Source organism: Vicugna pacos, chromosome 7 (genome assembly GCF_048564905.1).
Source record: "Vicugna pacos chromosome 7, VicPac4, whole genome shotgun sequence".
NCBI classification, from domain to species: Eukaryota; Metazoa; Chordata; class Mammalia; order Artiodactyla; family Camelidae; genus Vicugna; species Vicugna pacos.
Window position 1 is genome coordinate 76,318,773 of NC_132993.1, and position 20,174 is coordinate 76,338,946.

Sequence of the window (20,174 nt, forward strand, 5' to 3'; positions counted from 1 at the left end):
TAAATTTTGTGATTCTACCCTACAGTTCTAAATTCTGCCTCATTACCCAAGTATGGAGAAGATACCTCATTTATTTGTTAAAAAACATATTTATCAAACCTTTTTTAAAAATTTGCTTAAATGAGTAAAATGTGTCTTCATTCATGAAGCCAGGCATTTAACAGATTAGAGCAGACGTATATAACAACTTAAAACAAAGCAGACAATGGTTCAAAAACATTATTATTATTTCCTTAATTAACTCAAAACTTATTCAAGGTATATGGTTTCAAGATTCAGGGATACAATGTTCTCTCTGGCTACTGAGTCCCAAGGAATGCACAGGGAAAGGAGTGACACATGAGGCTGAGCTATGAGGAAGGGCTTTAGAGGCAAGAGGAACACAGAAATGAGCACCGGCATGGCAGCAGCAAAGTCCAGTTTTGCTGATATACAAGGTACCCACAGGAGAATATGTGCAGAAATGCTAGAAAGATTGGAACCAGATTTTGATACCTTTGAATAAAGAATTTGGAGTTTATTTCAGGTAGGATACAAAATGCCATGTGAAATCTAATCCATTTATTTTTATTTTAGAATCTATAACACAATAGTTCTTAGAGAGGACTATAACCATGATCATGTGGAAGCTTTTTCAAAAAACGAAAGCCTAGAAGCAGGAGATCCTGACTCAGTAGGTCTGGAATGTGGCCGGGCCCATGTCAGTAGGAGACTGATAAACACCCGTGGTTAAGAATCACCACTGTCATCACCAGACCTAACAGATGTCTGTCAGTAACACACTCAAGTGTGCCTTATGACTCAAATTTAAGTAAGGAAAGCAGATACAAAAAGACACTGGCAAAGAAAGGCAGATAAAATTAAGAATTTCTGATGTTCCAAAAGATTTCAGGAACAGGGCCTCCATTTTAATAAATGTACGGATCTTTAAAAAGTTACCACACCAATCACAGTCTGTTTTAATCGCCTGCTTCCTTCAAGTAAAATCAACCTTAATTCCATCAAGATATAAACAATTATACCATTAAGTATAAGAGCTCAGAGTCAGAAAAGCATAGCTAGACTTCCATTTTAAACATGACTGATTAACATCATACATTTTTATTCCCTCCTTCCCACAGTAAAAGAAAAAAAAAAGGAAAAGACAGAAGAAAATCTAAAATAACAGACAATGGAAAAGCAAAAAATCAAGAAACAAGAAATTCAATGTTTTTAGAAAACAAAATGGAGGAGGTAACAAGTAGGAAGAACACAAGCAGCTACAACTGAAAGTGACTGTAGCCACAGACACTGGCCAGAAACCAGTCCTCCTAGGAGCCACAGAGCCTCAACATGAAGAACAGGGTTTGGGTTTCATCCGGGAGGAGGGGTGGAACTACACACAGAGCTCAGCTGGAGAAAGCCATGACTCCCTCCCCACTCATACCCACCCCCAGGGTAGCCAGATTACAATCTTCCCTAAAGCAAAGCATCTTGGACACAGTAGGCACAAAGTAAGGTACTGGGATGAGAAACCATTTTGATGACTGACAGTGAGAATCTCAGACTCCTTACTCCACTTTGCCCCCAGGAATTCCTTATTGGAGAAACTGAACAGCCGGCCACCCAGAGGCCCAGCCCATATAAAACTATAGTAGAATTTACTTTTTAAAGTCCTTCTCTTAAAAACTAGTGATCAGTAAGAGCATTTAAGTATCACCCACTGGGTTCTGCCTACACTGTAATGAACCAGCTCCTATAACCGAGGCTCCTTCACTCTTTACTCTGTATGATGTTAAGGAGATCAGAGGATTAAGTTAAGGATGTTAAGAGGACCAGAGCTATGCCTTAGTCCCCGTGTGCTTATTAGCACGGGTCCTTACTAAGAAAAACATTCAGCAACACATGCTGAATGAAAAATCAAAACTGAAAAGGTGTGTGCCTGCTCCCTTCTAAATCATTAAGCCTACAGTCTAAAACTTTGATTTCATTATCTTACATTAATTGTGAACCTCAATGAAGTTACAAAAAATTTCTGTATTAAAGAATATGTTTACTAGTCCTTTCTTTCCCCCACATATGCAGTAAATAATGAGGTGCCATTTCAAAGTATAAGATTCTGGTGACTGGAGATACTATTTCTATGTATTAGGAATTCAAGAGTGAAAAATCTTACTAATGACTCAGTCACAAAGTACTGGCAAGATCAGGCAAAAACTCCCAACCAGTGGACACCTGACTTAGAGGCATACAAGCTAAACATTCTATTCATCACTACTTATTAGGGAGAATTTTAGAAACTCAAAAAAAATATGACTTAAATCCTGAAAAAAATGAAATATGGTTTCATTAAAACGGCTGTTTTAAAATCAACAGACAGAAAGTACATATTAGCCCCCAACCCCCTCCCAAAAAAAGGAGCTTACATCTGGCAATAAAATTAATGTTTTATATTCTGAATGCTTTAAGTAAATTTGTTTCTCCTCATTCTTTGATCCATTATAGTTTTTACACTCTGACTTGTGATACTTAGCCAAAATAAACTCTTTCAATGGTTTGTTATTTTCTTGGAACACAATGTCAAGTAAACTATCAGGTCAGAGATTTTACACATTTAAAAAACCAAACCTACTGAGAAACTGCTAGACAAAAAGATCTGTGTAAGTTATACCCTCATCATCAGAGATCATCTTCATTGGTAGCTCAACTGCTTAAGATGAGCTCCTGCACATACTCCACTAGAAACATCCCAACAGCCAAGGAAAAAACTGTTCCTTTATAATGGCTCATTAACTTTTGTAGTAACAGTCCTTGCAATAAAGTCACTATAATCAACAAAGTTTGAAACTTAAAATCTGAAGTAAAATTTTATCAAACAGTAACTGAATATATTACAACTAACAGTTTAAAAGCATTTTAAGCAACAAATCATTTTTAATAGGAAAATCACTGCTGAAGTGTTTCCTACCTACCTCAGTATCTATTCTGGGTACTGCTAACTCTTTAAACACTATTATCCCACAGTATTTCTTGTAAGCTTCTCACCATAAATCACATTTTTGATAGAGTATTCTAGTGCAAATACAGAAACTGAGGGGCCAATGATATGAATTTTAGAACACACTTCCAAAAGACTTGCACTTATGTGTAACTATACTCTTTTATTACATCTTTCTTTGTTTTATCACGAACAAGATTGATATGGCCCCTGACTTCATGGAGTATTTTGCTGGAACTACACTGGAATCAGAACACACAAGTTTACATTTATAATTTTACTGGTGGAAAAAGCTAGCTAAATTCTACTTCCTGTTATGAGCCAGGCATTACCTAAATGCTTTCACATCTATTTAAAAAATTTTTAAAACTCTAATCTTTAAAAAGGCACAGATGACAAAGATTAAATTTTCACTTGTGATGCAATTACTCTGCAAATGACCCAGGTGTAAGAGGGAGTGGTGGAGTCACATGGACACCACAGGGAATGGACCCATCTGGGGCCAGGCCTCTCCGTTCAGAAAAGGAATGTTAAGACCGTGTGATTTCATAGCCATAACTCCACCTGCCCAGAATGGGCTCAAGGGTAATAATTCCAAAAATATCAGTGAATCCCATCAGCTTGAGGGGAAAAAAAAAATCAACTGCAGTAACTATTCTGCCATTGCCTTCCAGATCCTTTACCTAACGTCAGCAAAGATGAAAAAAGCCTCTTCTAAGGAGATTCCTAAAGTGCTGACCAGTCATGGGCTCTCTTTCTACATTTAAATAATCCAGGCAGAACACAGGACTGAAGGCCCAATCTATCCCTGCTATCCTGTCACACGTTTATCTCCCATCTCAACTCAGCTTTGACTTTTCTGCCTTATAAAAGCCATTCTTCCTTCCTCCATCTCATCATTTACACTCTCCCTTCAACAATCAATTTGAATTTGGCCGGCTCCCTGTGAACCATCTGTCCTCCACTGAGCTGGACCACAGCGCCTCTTGCATTTTAATGACCTGCACATACATTTTCCACTCCCACATCTGGGGTTTATTGAAAATTTTAAAAAACTCTATATTCTTCCTCGCATGTGTGTTTTAGATAGTTGTGAGTGAGAAGAAGAACAAAAGAATACCTGTACAGCTCTTGCTACACAGGTATTTAATCTGTTAGGTCAAGAAGACAGAAAAAGTTCAAACATTTAACTACTTTCTTTAAACGTATAAACTATTTCCAACTTTTAAAAATCCTTTGAAATCCTTTTCTACTCTTAATTTTTAAAATAAATTAAATGTGCAAACACAATAGAATTATTTACATTTCTGGATAACATATGTGTGAATTTAAATGAGCAAGAAAGCTTGTTTAAGGGGGGAGGGTGACAGAACTTGTGCTGGTCCTTAGCATGCATGAGGTCCTGGGTTCAATCCCCAGTCCTTTCATTTAAATAAACAAACAAACAAACAAATGTAATTACCCCCCACCCTTTTTTAAAGCTAGTTTATCTGGAAATCCTACCAATATTTCATAAAACTGCCTGACCAGTGAAGGGCTCAAACAAACAAGGTACATTATCACAAATGACATTATAGGAATATCCCAAACCACTTAAGTTAATCCTACTCAGTGAGAACCACTTGCCTGTGTTCTTATCCTAAGTAAAAATATGCTTCTAGGAGAGATGTTTTATCTTCACAAAGTAATAAATGAACTTCAAAACACTAAAAACTGTAAAAGATTCAAATATTCAATATGTTGGTCATATACTTTGGTTCAACAAGTCTGTGTGTCATGCACTACACTGATAAACAAGGGGACAGTATCTTCGAGAATAAAACACACGATGGCCTATCATCTCTGAAGATTTTTAATAATGGCTCTAATATACAAAGATGGATGTAGAGAAGCAAAGAAGGTTTCCATTCACCAGCAAGTGCATCTCTAACATGTTCCTAACAGAATAATGGTTTGTATTTATGGGGTCAGTTGGAATTGCCAACTATGGATTTATCAAATTCCATTCATGTGGAAAGGAAGACAATAAAGTAATAAAAGAATAAACACAAAGCTGGCTTCCTGAACGAGCTACAACTGAAACAGAAGTTAAAATTACACATGTAGGAAATGTGGTATTACTTTGAAATTTCTTGTGATGTTTAAGAATGCTAACTCACAAAGAAAAAAAAAAACCAACAGATTAACCCAATAGCCCATGGTATATGTGAAAGTTCTGCATATATAAATGGTATCATGAGGCAAAATCAATTCTCTATTATTATTTTAAGTATCTCCACTGCTTTCAAATGGGTACTTTGTCAGACAATCTTAGCATCTTTTTCTTTCATCTTTAAAGAGAAAATCACCTTTTTCATCAAAATCAAACTTTAAAAAACTGCTCTGTGAACATAAAAACAGTAATTTTAAAAGTTTAGTTTTAGTTCTTTCAAATATCAAGCTGAAAATGACCAGCATAATCACCCTCCTATGGGAAACTCTGACTTACCATTTAATTCTCTGTATGCACCTGTAACCTAATCCAGCTCTTCTGTTTCCCCGTCCAGGGACAACCATCATTTATATACCAAAGTAGTGAACAGGGAACCTGGGAGTTACCTTCAGCTTCAGCCCTGCCCCTAAACCTGATCAGCCACCAACAAACTGACACGCCTCCTTCATGTCCACCTCCCACTGCCCTGCTGTGCTCAGGCCACAAACACCCCTCAACCGAATTATCATGTGCTACCTGCAGCCTCCGTTCACCTAATTTATGTCCCAAACTGAGTTAAAGTAGCCCTTCAAAAACACAGATCTGCTCTCGTTTCTTTCTTAAATCCTTCTGCCCTAAAGATAAAGCAAAATATTCTTCACTTAATAAATAGAACTCTGACGATCTGGGTACTGCTTAAGGCTCTAGTCTCATTTAAGCCCTCTGCTCTTCTCCCTCTGATTTATTATATTCCATTATTTCAAACATACAAAATAGATATATCCACCTACAGTATTAACAAATCTCGGTATTAAGTCATAATTGCTTCCTTTTTAAAAAAAATTCTGGTGCAGGGTTGGGGAAGGTAGAGAGAAGGGGGAGGTAATTAGGCTTATTTATTTTTAGAAGAGGTACGTGAGGATTGAACCCAGGACCTTGTGCATGCTTAGCACGTGCTCTACCACTTGAGCTATACCCTCCCCTCCCCTTGCTTCAGATCTTTTTAAAGGAAGGACTAAGTTATTAAAGACAGAGTTGAAGCCAATTCTTCTCCCTCCTTCCACAGATAACAGCTATGCTGAAATAAAGACTCATCTTTCCTGTACATGTTTTTATACTTAAATCATATAGCTTGTACCAGTAAACATTATGTCATATCATATTCTACAATTCTTCCTTTATGTGTCATTCTATACTTTTTTTTTCACTTAATTTGTTTTCTGAGATTTACCCATGTTGATAGAGGTAACTCCAGTTCTCATTCTGTCAAATAGTATTACATCGTCTGAATATTCACCAGTATATTGAGCCCTTTTCTCAATGAATGTTCAAGATGTATCACTTTACATTATCACAAATATGCTGACGTTCTCAAGCACATCTCCTTGTTTGCACATACAAGAATTTCTCAAAGGCAGCCTTTGTCAAGCTATACTCAACAACTCATGAAATCAATGTCCTGGGTCACAGACCATATTTTATTAAAAAGGGAATAAAGTAGAAAATGTGTGTCCCATGTAATAAGAATACTGCTTCTTCAAACATCTTTCACTTATACACAGATAGGTCTGTGTACACACTGGTCACAAAAGAATAAAATACAGAACCCCCTGCTTGAAGATGTGTATCTGTAAGTAAAACTCTAACAAGCAGGCAATGCACACCTTCAATTTTGATGCACTGAAGATTCAGATACCAGAGTTTTCCTTTAATGTGTGAGGTTGAGCTCCAGTATTGGCTTACTCCATACGAATAACCAATTGTCCCAGCAATTATTTATTTATTTTAGGTAAGATTATTAAGTCACACATGTACGCTGAATTTACAGACTATAGAAGAGATGGCTTCTGCATAGCATTAAATCATCCCATCCCATCTGTTCACTTTATGTTCAAGAGGATTTTTATGTCCTCAGTAATATTCTGTCATTTTCTCCATAAGGGCCATGCATACCTTTTGTTAAGAGTTATTTCTAGGAATTCAGAATCCCTGTCATTCACTAAAAAAGTTCTTACACATTCTAACTACCTAGTGAATACAACCTTCTCTTATCATTTGGTTAATGCTGCCTCAAGTTTCAGTTTGCCACCATCTTCCATATGGAACATTTCAAATTCCAAATCAAACTGCAAACTGTCAGCGAAAATGTATCTTGCATCATCCCTCATCTTATTTCATATATTTTGTATGTTGAGCTACTATTATTTAAAGTGAACTGAACAGTCTCCCTAGCCTGAAAAAGTTTCAAATGTGTGCTTGCTAATCCGAGTTAAACTTTTCTTAAGAAAAAGCCCTAATCTCAAGACACATGAGCTTAACCATAAAGTGTGGTAAAATATCAAATAAACAGATCCCCTCTCCTTCCTGAAGCTTTCATAATCATATTAATGAAAGTAAAGACTCTCAGACATAGAATACAAACTTGTGGTTGCCAATGGGAGGAGAGTGGGAAGGGACAGGCTGGGAGTTTGAAATTTGTAGATACTGACAGGCGTATGTAGAATAGGTAAACAAGATTATACTGTATAGCACAGGGAAATATATACAAGATCTTGTGGTAGCTCATAGCGAAAAAGAATGTGACAATGAATATATGTATGTTCATGTATAACTGAGAAGTTGTGCTCTACATTGGAAATTGACACAACATTGTAAACTGATTATAACTCAGTAAAAAATATGTTTAAAAGAAAAGTCAAATTTACTTAGAACATTGCCACCATCCAAAAACTGTCAATAAAACTGGTTTCCTTTTTAGTCTGTAGAGGCAGTAGACGATGAATTTTATTTAAGGCTAGCAACTAACCTCTCCATTTGCACTAAGAACTACTGCAGCTACTAGTTCTGGAGAAGGCTACAGAGAGCTGCTCTCCAGCACTTAAGCTCATCCACCCTAGTAACTTTATACTTAAGACTCATACTTGAAGCTATGAGTTGTTGCCACCTGTGCCATATCTTGGATGAAGTGTGGCAGGACTTTCGAACCATCCACCAGCCTCTCCCACTGATGGTGGCCACCTTACTCCCCAAGCCACTCTTAAGTGTGACACATAGCCTATATTTTCACTGAGAACATCTCAAAACTTCTAAAATTGGTTAAAAAAAAAAAACCTTCCAGCCATTTTTTACATTATAATTATAGACCAAAAGACAAATTTAATTTTATGTATAAAGTTTAACAGGCTGCATCTAGAAAATAAGCACTTAAGACTGAAGAAAACAGGAAATACAGTAAAAAATATTAACCAAAAATATATTCAACTTACTTCTTATAAAAATTTTTTTACAACTGAACTTTTTTTTTTAAGCAACAGTAGTAGCAAAGTTCTACACCTGTGCTATCTAAAACCCGTGTAAGGCATCCACTAGTCATGTGTGGCTATTTAAATTTAAATTAGCTAAAAATAAATTAACCTAAAAATTCAGCAGTTAGTCCTACCAGTCACATTTCAAGTGTTCAGCAGCCGCATGTGGAGGGTGGTTTACCATATTGCACAGAACATTTCCCTTACCATAGTTAAGTTCTACTGAGCACTGCTGCAGTGGAATTTAAAAGATGTTAACTGTGTTAATAAAATTATCTTTAAAACACAGCTTTTTACTACCAAGTATAAATTTCTGTTGACATGCCCTCAGAATCTAAAGACCTCCAAAATATGTTAATAACTGTCAAAATATTAAATCTATTTTCGATAAATACAAAATCATATTTGCTGGTAAAGCATTTAGGGAACTACCATATTTATGTATTTCTCAGTATACAAATTAGAAGAACATTTTTGTGCTTGCTTTAAAAAAAAAAACATTGCATATATGTTCAAGGAAGAAACAAAACTCATGCTTTAAAAAGATAAGCAGCAGTGATGACCTCCCCCTTAAAAAGAGAGTTCCCCTTTTCAAGTTTAGGGTTAAATCAAAAGAATATACAGGTTGGGATATAAGGATAAGAGGACAGTGATTTCTTTCACCTGCACTCAGGAGCAAATGACTCCTCATCTCTGGCTTCCTCTACCCTCAATGTTAAGATTACTGGAAACAACTTAGTCGTGAGAATTGGGAGTATTAACCGCTGCCTGGTCCTTTTCCCTCTAGAATCAAAGGAATGTTACTTCTAAACTCAGTAACTGAAAGCAAACACAGAACTCTTACAATTCAGTAATAAAAAAAAGATAAATGACTCAATCTAAAACTGAGCAAAGGATCTTAACAGACATTTCTTCAAAGGTGACATACAAATGCCCAAAAGGCATAAGACAGTAAGTAATGATGGTCAACATGATCAGCCACCAGTGACACAGAAATAAAAACCACAATGAGATGTCACTTCACACTCAACAGAATGGTCATAGTAAGAAAAATATAACAAATGCTGGCAAGGATGTGGAGAAAGTGGAAATCTCTTACATTGCAGGTGGAAATGTAAAAGGATACAACTGCTCTGAAAAAGTCTGGCAGTTCCTACAAAAGGTTAAACATGAGAGTTACCACTACATGACCCAGAAATTTCACTTTTAAGTATATACTCAATAGAAATTAAAACCTACATCCATTCAAAAACTTGCACATGAATGTTCACAGCAGCATTATTCAAAACAGGGAAAACAACCCAAATGTCCATCGACTGATGAAAGGATAAATAAAATGTAGTATATGTACATGAGAGCATTACTTACTAATAAAAAGCAATGAAGGCTACAATATGGATGCACCATGAAAACATGATTATGAGTCAGAGAAGTCAGTGACAAAAGACAACATATTGTATAGTTCCATTTATACAAAACAGACAAATTCATAGACAGAAAGTAGATTAGTGGCTGCCAATGGTGGGGGGACTGATAGGAAATGGGGAAGGACTACTAAAAGTTACAGGACTTTTTGAGGGGGCAACGAAAATGTCCTAAAATTGACTGTAGTGATGGTACAAAACTGTACTAAACCACTGACTTATACTTTTTAAATAAGTGAAATATATGCTATGTGAATTATATCTCAATGAAACTGTGTGGGTACACTTTTAAGTAAAATTAAAATGTATAGCTTATCAATTTCCTATTAAGTTTTCATTGTTTCCTTTAGGAAGCAAAGGGACAGATGGGGCTACCAACCAAATCATACAATAAGCCAAGGAGCCAAGACAGTAATCAGGAGGGACCTGAGTTCAGGCTTTGACTGGGCTTTATCCAGGAATAAAGAGGCTTATATTTACCAAAATCTGTGTCTCTGAGTTTGGAGACGATGCCCCCGAGTAGTTATTCCATCAGAGCCCCCAGAGTTAAGCATCCCCATTATTTTACACCTTCATCCAGGGAAATCTCGAGGTACAAAGACACCAAGCCTAAAGGAATAGTTAAAGCACTGGCTACAACAACTGCAATATGAGTTTGATGAGTTTTACCGGCAAGATGGACATAAGAAATGTACAGTCCTTTTTTCTTCCAGTTTTCCTCCCTTGGGCTCAAAGTTCATACCTTGGCTTCAAAGACTAAAAAGTTTTTCTGAAACACGTTTATGCATTTGGAAGAATGCAGAATCACCTTCAGATTCCTCAGCAGCCCCAGAGACCCAATGGGTCCCCTGCAATGTCTAAAAATTCTTACCTCTTTCAACAATGCAACTATCCCTATTCTTTCAACTTCAAAAGCCAAATTAACTATGCCTCAAAATCCAGAATTTTTTCACAACTCATCACAGGTTTCTTCACCTCTCCTGTAGAGTCACTATACTGCACCCTCAGGGGTCTTCAAGAAATTTACCTACTTGTCTGTTATTAAATTCAAATGTCTTTGAATTTTCTCCAAGGGGGAAAAAAAACCCAGATTCACCTATTTCTCTACTTTCTACTCCAGGCAGGTACCAGAAAGAAGACGAACCTTTGTGCCCAAACCACCAGTATAAAAAAAATAAAATAAAAAATAAAAACAGAAACAAAAAAACCCTAACTTTGTTATAGGATAAGGACAGTCTTCTTAAAAGACAGTCTCTGCAACAGATGGTCTCAGGAAAACTGGACATCCACATGCAGAAGAACGAAACTGTAACATGCATTACACCACACACAAATGTTAACTCAAAATGGCTTACAGAGTTAAATGATTTAAACTATGAAACTCCTAGAAGAAAACATACATGGAAAGCTTCATAACACTGGTGGTGGCAATGATTTCATGGATGACACCCAAAGCTCAAGCAATGAAAGCAAAAATAGACAAGTAGAACTGCATCAAACTAAAAAGTTTCTGTACAGGAAACAACCAATATATATTTTTTAAAGTATTAAATGTAGTAATAATAGATTTAAATGAGTGCTAGCCACTGTTTGAAGCACTTTACACATGTTCACTTTATTAAATCCTACTTACAATTCTAGGATGGATATTATTATTACCCTCCATTTTACAAAATAGAAAACTGATGCCTCTTTGATTTAAGCCTGGAAACTGGGGAGATCAGAATCATATCAAGGAAAAGAATGAAAGAAAAGTCCAACAAGAGCATTTAACATGCATTAAATTACAGATAATTCTCCCTACCCCACCCTCCCACCTTCCTTTCTTTTGAATTCACTTTTATATCCTTACCTCATTTGCTGCCAAATAAACACCATATGCCACAGACCACAGGAAATTCATTAACTGGTTAAAGGGAAATCTGTATTGAGAACAAATGCCATTATTTGAACCAGTGCCTCTAAACAGAATTTTTAAAGTATAGACTGTATTGCTCAGGAAAAATATTTTAGATTTTAATGTGATTCATTTTGTCACATTTTTTCTGTCAATGAGGTAAATGTACTAAAGGCAGTAAAATATAGTAAATATAGTTCAATTCCTCTTCCATGTGGCATTTGGTTGGGGAGATGAGGCAAAAATTGAGTTACTGCAGAAAACTTTATTGTACTCAGTTGTACAGAAAATGTAATGTCCTGTACTAATACAAAGCAGTTCTGAGAGACCAAAGAAATACTTTTTTCCTCTTTCATTTCAAAAATGTCATTAACTAAAAAAGGGTGGGGAGAACACAGCAAACATCTCACAGCCTACCCTGACCTTAAGAGAAATGAGGGAGGGGGAAATGACTGACAAGGGTAAATCTCCATGTCCACAAGCTATTTTTAATCTATTATTCTTAAAATAAAAGAGTTCTAGTAACAAAAATATGAATGGGGGCTAAAACTAGTATCTTATGTTGATATGGGAGTAGTAATAAAAAGAAATGGATAAATAAGATGGAAAATTAACTAGTTGTTACTAGAAAAGTATAGTACCTGAATTTAGGTCTTTTGAGTAAAATTTTAAAATTTTCCATTTGAAGCTGCATAAGCATGTCAACTTTCTGAAAATATTTTTTTTCCAAAAATGTTTTAAACAAAAATTTCTGACATTCCAATATTCAGATACTAAAGACAAAATATGAAAGAAGCAATAAAAGTTCTTTAGACATATAACAGGTCCAAAGTAAAGAAGTAGAAATGATGCCAAAACATCTTTTTATTCTTTTACTTTGGAGTCAAACTAATATATACTGTCATGTAGCACTTTTTCATATAGAAACATTGTAATTTACACAAACATTTTAGCTTCTGCTATGTTAACTAACTACTGCTCACAGAAGTAGCAGTCTCTTTACTGCCTTTTCACTGGAGAATTAAAGCTGGAATGACCCTAACCCACCAAGGGCTGTTTAAAAAACAGATACCCAAGAGAGCAAGAAAACTGCAGCAAGTTCAGCTCAACAAGGCAAGCAGACATAAATGCCTCAAAATTTCAGGAGACAATGTTGCTTAAAAGAGGCATTCTTGTGCTAATACAAAATTCCAGACATCTAAATTCAACATACAGTCTTAATCTTTGCTGTGACAGAGCTCTCTCTCTCCCTACCTCTCATTCCACACCACCACCCCGAGGCACTACTCCTCCTGAAAAAAACTGAAGAGGGAGAACAGGGATAAAATCCTAGGGTCAGGTTCCATGATCAGAGAATAGGAGTATGTCCTGGTAAGATTACTGTATAGCACCGAGGCCCAGAGCTGAGAAATATTAAGCAACCACACACAGGGCAAAAACATTTGAATATTCTATCAAGTAAGAGTGGTAAGAGGAGCAGCAAAGCAGACTCAGTATCCCAGGGATCTAGTCCAGGAGCCCAGGCAAGAACTACACAACAACTTTTAATTTAAGAACAAAATGGTTCTGATAAAAATGATGAGGACTTGGTGATCCAGGAAGGTTGAGGGGATGTGGAATTGAACTGGTCCTGACTGTAGGCAGAATCCAGGCAGGAGTGGAGAGGACATTTTGTAATGGGAGACTCAATCCCTCTTCTAGCCTTAAAACCAGAGCAGGAATGAACATGGCCGGCAAGCTGGAAGCAGCGAGGCTCAGTCTGAGCCAAGAGTATCTGAGGATGAGACTGACCAAAACCACAAAATCCTTTAGTGAAGGAGAAGAAAATAAGATGCGCTTTGAAGACTCCAGCAGAGAGGAGCTGGAGCACATCAGGCAGAGGGAGCGGCAGTTAGAGCACAGCTAATGCAAGGCGTCAGGCTGACGGCAGCACGGCCTCTGAGGGACATAACAAACTGAGCTGCAAAGACAGGAGACCACAGAAAGGTTCTGAAATTGGCAGAAAAGCGAGTAAGCAGTGAATGGGAATACAGGAAATGACATAGCCACATGTGCTTCAGAAGCGTCACTCTGGCACACTTAAGTAAAATGAATGGAAGAACACAGGACACCCAAAAGATTTACCTAGAGTGGATTTACTTTCTTACAAAAGGCATATACACTACTGGGATGCTCTTGATTTACTTTTCACATTCGTTCCAGTTTTGAAAAAATAACCATACAGATAAAAGCACTGAAACTTGTGCTTTTGATGAATGTGAACTGCTAAAATAACTGGGCAACATGTACCAACAACCTTTAAAATGCCTTAGGAGTTTATTCACGGAAAACACAAAATTTTTCAGTTAAAAAAAGCATAGAACAATTATCAAGAATCATTGTTTATAGTAGCAAACATATTATAGGACCCTATGAATCCAATATTCTTGAATTCACTAAAAATAAGATTTTTAAAATGAAGTTTACAAAGAATCTGTAGCACAATATTAAAGCAAAACTGGCAATACAAAAAACAGTATTTATAAGATTGTCATTAATCACACATTTGTAATCTAAGCCTCTGAAGTGATGAGTTTGCAAAAATAACAAAAATATTCACAAATGAACTGACAAGTCATAAAATTAAATTTTATTCAAGTATCTCTCCCTACCTTGTTTAAAATATCCATAGACCTGTTTAATGCAGGCAGAGATTAATTAGTTGGTCTTTCACTGAAGCAAAGCATTTGACAACAGAATGCAGATTTTGTTCAGTGAAATGCAATGAATCTGAAAATCCTGAAAACACGCAGACTACATAGTGGTAATAAAATAGATGTAAATAGTAGAAAAGTTCCTGGCAAAAGAGAACCCAGCCAACCAACCGACAACTGCGGACAACTTCAGCAAGGACACTGCAACAGGAGGCCCTTCCGGTGAGAGCAGTCTGCACACACAAGGTTTGGGGGGGGGGGTCACTGGGGAAAGAGCTCAAACTCTCAACTACTTCCACAAAATAAGGTCCTCTTAATTTTTAATTATTATTGTTCCTGTAAAATTCAAACAGGAAGTAAAAATATATATGGGGAGGGGGGTACATCAACAGAAAAAGCATTTGAGGGTCATTCATTGCTCATTCTATGAACTGGACTACAGATGCAATGATGATACATTTTGTTAATTGTAAGATAAAATTAATCTAAATAGTTTATAATTATTCTAATATCAAGCTAAGGCCCAGATACACCTTTTTCACAATTTATGTGACATCAAGGTCCCTAACTAAAATAGATTCACTCACATTAAGAAGATTTCTCCTATTCCAGTTATAATCAGGTAAATGAGACTGGATTTCAGTAAATTCAGTCACATAAAAATAAAAACTAGACAAGGACCGCAAAGATACTTACCAGTAGTTGCCACTGGAAGGTCAGATTGTGGCCGACTTTTTTTAAAGGATGGAATTAAACAAATACTGTTTGAAACAATGAAATAATATTAGCTACTAAATAAAAATTTTGAAACATATGGTAATATTTCATCTATGGATTACTACTGCTCTTTGACCTATCCATAGATAATTGGGTCTAAATTAGAGAAAACTCCTCTATCTCACTTAAGAAATATATCCTGGGTCCCTATAATGTGAAGACAAAACTGAGTAATAAGCATTGGCTAATGCTTTCCATGTGTCACTTAATTCTATCTTTAATATAGTTCAATAAACTATTATCTTCAGTATCTGCAGACTAAAATTAAGTAACTTTCCCCAGGTTATAAAACTAAATAGTGGATAAGCCATCCTTCAAACCAAGGCTGTCTACAAAGCCCATGCTTGTTACACTTAGTTATGCATTACCCTATAGAGACAGCCTTAAAATAACTTACACATTAATAGACAAAATAATGAAGCTACAGAAAGCACCAAAGCAATGTAGAAAAGTACAGTGATGCAGTATGTGCCCGATGCCAAATGAGGCAGAAGAAAGGTCCCCTTAACCTCAGGGTGAAAAAGAAAAAAAGACTTTGTAGACATGGGGAGAAGATGGTACCGAAGTTTTAAAGAATACAAGAATCCCACAATGAGAAGAAAGACATGGTAGGTATTCCAGGCAGAGAGAACAACGTAGTTTCTTGAAAACTACAATAATTATTTGGCAGTTGCTCCCCTAAAAGTTACGTGAACTTTTAGATATAGAGATCCAACAGTCAAATCTTTCCTTACTATATCTAATATTTAATTTAAGAATTAACTTAAACATAATCTTTAATATTTAGTTCACTTTATTTAAAGTTAAAAACAATACTCCAAATTTATATATTTAAAGATAAACATAATACTCAAAGTTTTTAACTCACATGAATATTACTCAAAGATTTTTTTCTCACTCTCATGAAGTAAGTTTATTCATATGTTTCACATGCATCTTTGTCTCTTTTATATTCCATCAATAAGCCACTTCTTTAAAGTCAGCTATCCAAAATATAGCATCTTCATTTTTAAATTGCATGAGATAAACTGTTGTTGTTTTATTTAATCATATATAATACTGCCACTGGAACTGTTATTCCAGATCAGAAGTAACTATTCATTCGGGTTAGTTTTTCTACTTGATTTTACACACACACACACACACACACACACACACACACACACACACACACACGATCTCCAAATTACAATCACTTATTGTTTTGCTTTCTTATGGGATCTTTAAAAGGCCTTAGAAAGACAGTCAACATTTGCAACTGTGAGGAGTAATTACAAAATTGGTGTTAAATGTCTTGGCCTTTTTTTTTTTTTTTAAAAAAACTACATCCAGTACTGAATTCTAAAAATATCTGAAACTAAGCACTGATTGCAATCATTTTGATTTATAATGTCATCACCAAGAATTCTAATAAAGTCATTGAAATAGTTCCCCTTCATATGAGAGATGTGCAGTGCTCTTCTCTGGGAGATAATTTCTTGAGGAAAAGAGTACCCACCTTATATTTTAGCAGTCACAGTACAGGGAAGGGGCGTGTTTAGATTTGTTTGTTTGTTTTATCTTTTAAGTGGAGGTACTGGAGGTTGAACCCAGGACCTCATACATGTTAAGGATAAGGATGCATCCACCACTGAGTTATACTCTCCCCCACCACAGCACCTCTAAATTAACTTCTACATGCACATTAGAGGAAGGGGAAAAAAAGAAATTTAAAACAGGTTTGACCTAGATCACCAGTTCTCAAACTTCAACATATATCAGAAGCTCCTGAAGAGCTTGCTAAAAGCATAGACTTCTGATATCTATTCTTGAGTTTCTGACTCTGTAGGAATGGAGTAGAGTCTGAGAGGCTGCATTTCTAAAAAGTTCCTGAGTAATGCCAATGCTGCTGGTCTGGACACCTCGCTTTGATTCAGATTATGCTAGACCTTGTTCATCATGTGAAGGGTTTGAATTTTATCCTCAGGCTATGAGAGTTGTTGAGGAATTACAAGCAGGGAAATGACATCATAAGATCTGTGGGTTGTGGGGATTTTTAATTTTTTTTTTCATGGAGGTACTAGGGGAATGACCAACTGAGCTATACCCTCCTCCCACAATCTGTAGTTTTTAAAATATCACTCTGCCAGCAATATGGAGAATGGAGATTTCACATATAATGTATTTCATTTAATCTAATACATATTTTTTACATTTATAATTTCTTAAAGTAGGAGACATTTTTTGCAGTCAATGTTTAATAGGCAGTGAATTTTCTTAGTGGCACATAAAACAATGGTATTATAGTTTGTAAGTGGCTGATTCATTGAAAAGTATTATAGTGCTGTAAGAGGGAAAGCAGGTTTTATTCCCATTGTACAGATAAACAAACAGCTTTTAAGACAGTATAAGAGACTCATTCCAGACCACACAGCTAGTAAACAGGTCTGAGACAGGAAATTCAAAAATTTTGACACATAAACCAAACATCTTCCCCCTAATATGATACTGTTTATAATAATGACCTATAGTTTGCTTGTCAGAGAGAAGGAAAGAAGATGAGGGCAAACCAGTGCACTACAACCTATCAATAACAGAATTTTTAAAAAGATTTTTAAAAGATTTTATGGGCACCAGGTGTGAAATACCAAATTTAAGCAACTAAGATGAATCATTTCAAGATTTTTATTAAGAAACTGTAAAGAAGTGAAAAAAGCCAAATGAACCACCTTCACAAATGCAGAGAGAGAATCAGACAGCAGTTTGGGAATACTTTCTTTCACATAATGCTGCAGAACACAGAATATGACATAATGTCTCTGAAGAGACAGACATTGGTCTAAGGATTCACTTTAAATTATAGGTGATACCATGAAGTCAGGTTTCTGCCGAAACAGGCTCTGGGCCTGAAGAGCTGCCAGAACAGTGTGTATCATCAGCTTCTGGGAGACAACCAGAAACCCCAGGCACTTCAGCAGCAAATAGAAATGACTCAAAAAACACAAGTTCTATGCTGTTGATCAAATTTGGTTTGAAAAAGTATGGCTTTCTCAAGTATCATTCTGTAGGCGGCCAAAATGATTTTTCAATTCTAAACCTTAAAGGAGAAAATTAGAATAGAAAATCTAACAAATATTATTTGTCATAACATCCTACATATATTCCCACTCCCTACTGCAAGTCTACTAATAAAAGAGTCACTAAATTATGCAACCTAGTCAGCACACGTGAATACCTTGACTCTGATAAGTGAAGAGCTGTCACACAGATGGCGTCTACCAGACGTGAGACGCTTGGGTGTTCTATTAAAGCTGCAAGCCAAACTTTAAGAACCCGAGGAGACACGTTCAGAGAAATTAACACAAAATATTCCTATTTTTCCCATTGGTTTTATGTTCATTACAAACATTAAGTCTTGGACTGATTACAGAAAGAGCATTTAAATGTTTATAAACAGCCAATAATAGCAGCAGTATATTCTGACAAGCACTAAAAACCCGAGTATTATTAGGTTTGACACAACCTATGAGGAAAATAACCTGGAGTTAAAGGCAAGGCATAGATCCAAATCAACCCCTCTCTGTCAGCATAACTGGTGTTCCGTACTTCCCCAACCAGACAAATAAACGACAAGAAGGTCTAAGTCAGGGCTGAATCATGCAGGATGAACAATAAATAGCGAAGCAACATCACCTGGGACTTGTGGCAATTAACAATCATGTTCAAGTCAAAGCAGACTCCCTTTAAAGGCACTACCTGCCTCCTTCACACACCTAATAGATGAGATCAAGAAAACTAGGCCATTATTACCGCTGCTGCTGTTATTGTTATTGTTATTGTTATCATCATCCCTCTCCCCCTCCTCCCTTGGGTGTGAACTGATGGTTAAAAAAAAAGTTCAAATGGGAGACATCAAAAAGCACTGCCCCCCACTCCTGGAGTAGGACATGTGGTCTGTTCCTGTTCCCTGAAGGCCAAGGCACAGATTCATGGCACAGGCTCAGCTTTGAACACTCCTACTCTGAAGGGGTCACTCAACGTCACAGGAAGTAAAATCAAAGTGGGAGGGGGTCCAGCTACAGTGGTGGGGTATGTCCAGTAGGCATGAAGTCCCATGACTGAGCCAGTGGCATGAGGGTATCTGCTGCCTCTCTTAACTGTCCTCAGCTTTTCTGTTCTTCCATCACTTTCTTTCATCATTCCAATCAATTCTATTTCTAGTTAAAATACCCTGTCAGTTTGTATTCCTTGGCACACAGAAGCCTGACTGATAGTCTTTACCATCACATAGTCTCCATTTTATTTTTGCTAAAATAGAACAATTTTTGAAAAAATGTTTAGTTCTGTTTTGGTTTTAATAATAAAATTACTTCGTTTAGTAGAAAGTTAGAGAATAGAATTAAGCACAGTGAAGAAAGTAGTATCACTTATAATCCCACTTTCTAGACAGAAACAACCACAATTATTTTGGAACACACTCTTCCAAGCTTTCTCCATAAGTGGACACTCTGACCCCAGAAGAAAGTGTGGACACAGTAGCCACAAGGGAGATTTATGAAGTCATTAAGCCAGGGCAGGGTGACCACATAATTCATCACCCAATACACTTTTGAGAGTGAAACAGCTTCTTTGCCTTCTTCCCCTATTAATAAGTAAGCCAAGAAAACATATAAATTGGGATTATCCCTGGCAAACCCATGTGTACAGTTGCCCGACATACCTGAATACTTGAGCTGACTGATTAGGAACCCCTGTGTTAGAAGCAGTCCCATTCGTCACCCAAAGAGGCTATGAATTACAAATTGTTACTTAGCACAACTTATTTGTAAGAAGATAAATCTAAATCCTAACCAACTGAACATTTTAACAAAAAACTTCTTTAACAAAAACCTACAATATAATTACCATCAGAAAGTATAAAATGAAGACAT

At 36.4% G+C, this 20,174-nt stretch overlaps 1 protein-coding gene across 14 annotated transcripts in view; it reads right to left on the reverse strand.

Annotated features, from left to right (window-relative positions):
* SRPK2 (SRSF protein kinase 2) overlaps window positions 1-20,174 on the reverse strand; it is a 213,917-nt gene that overhangs the window by 82,005 nt on the left and 111,738 nt on the right. The window contains exon 1 of one of the 14 annotated variants that reach the window (XM_072965201.1): window positions 11,750-11,769. The exons of the other annotated variants lie outside the window; for them this stretch is intronic. Within the exon in view, the coding sequence (XP_072821302.1) occupies window positions 11,750-11,754 (5 nt within the window). The 5' untranslated portion in view covers window positions 11,755-11,769. Of the gene's footprint in view, window positions 1-11,749; window positions 11,770-20,174 lie in introns of those variants that run through there. 14 annotated transcript variants of the gene reach the window in all.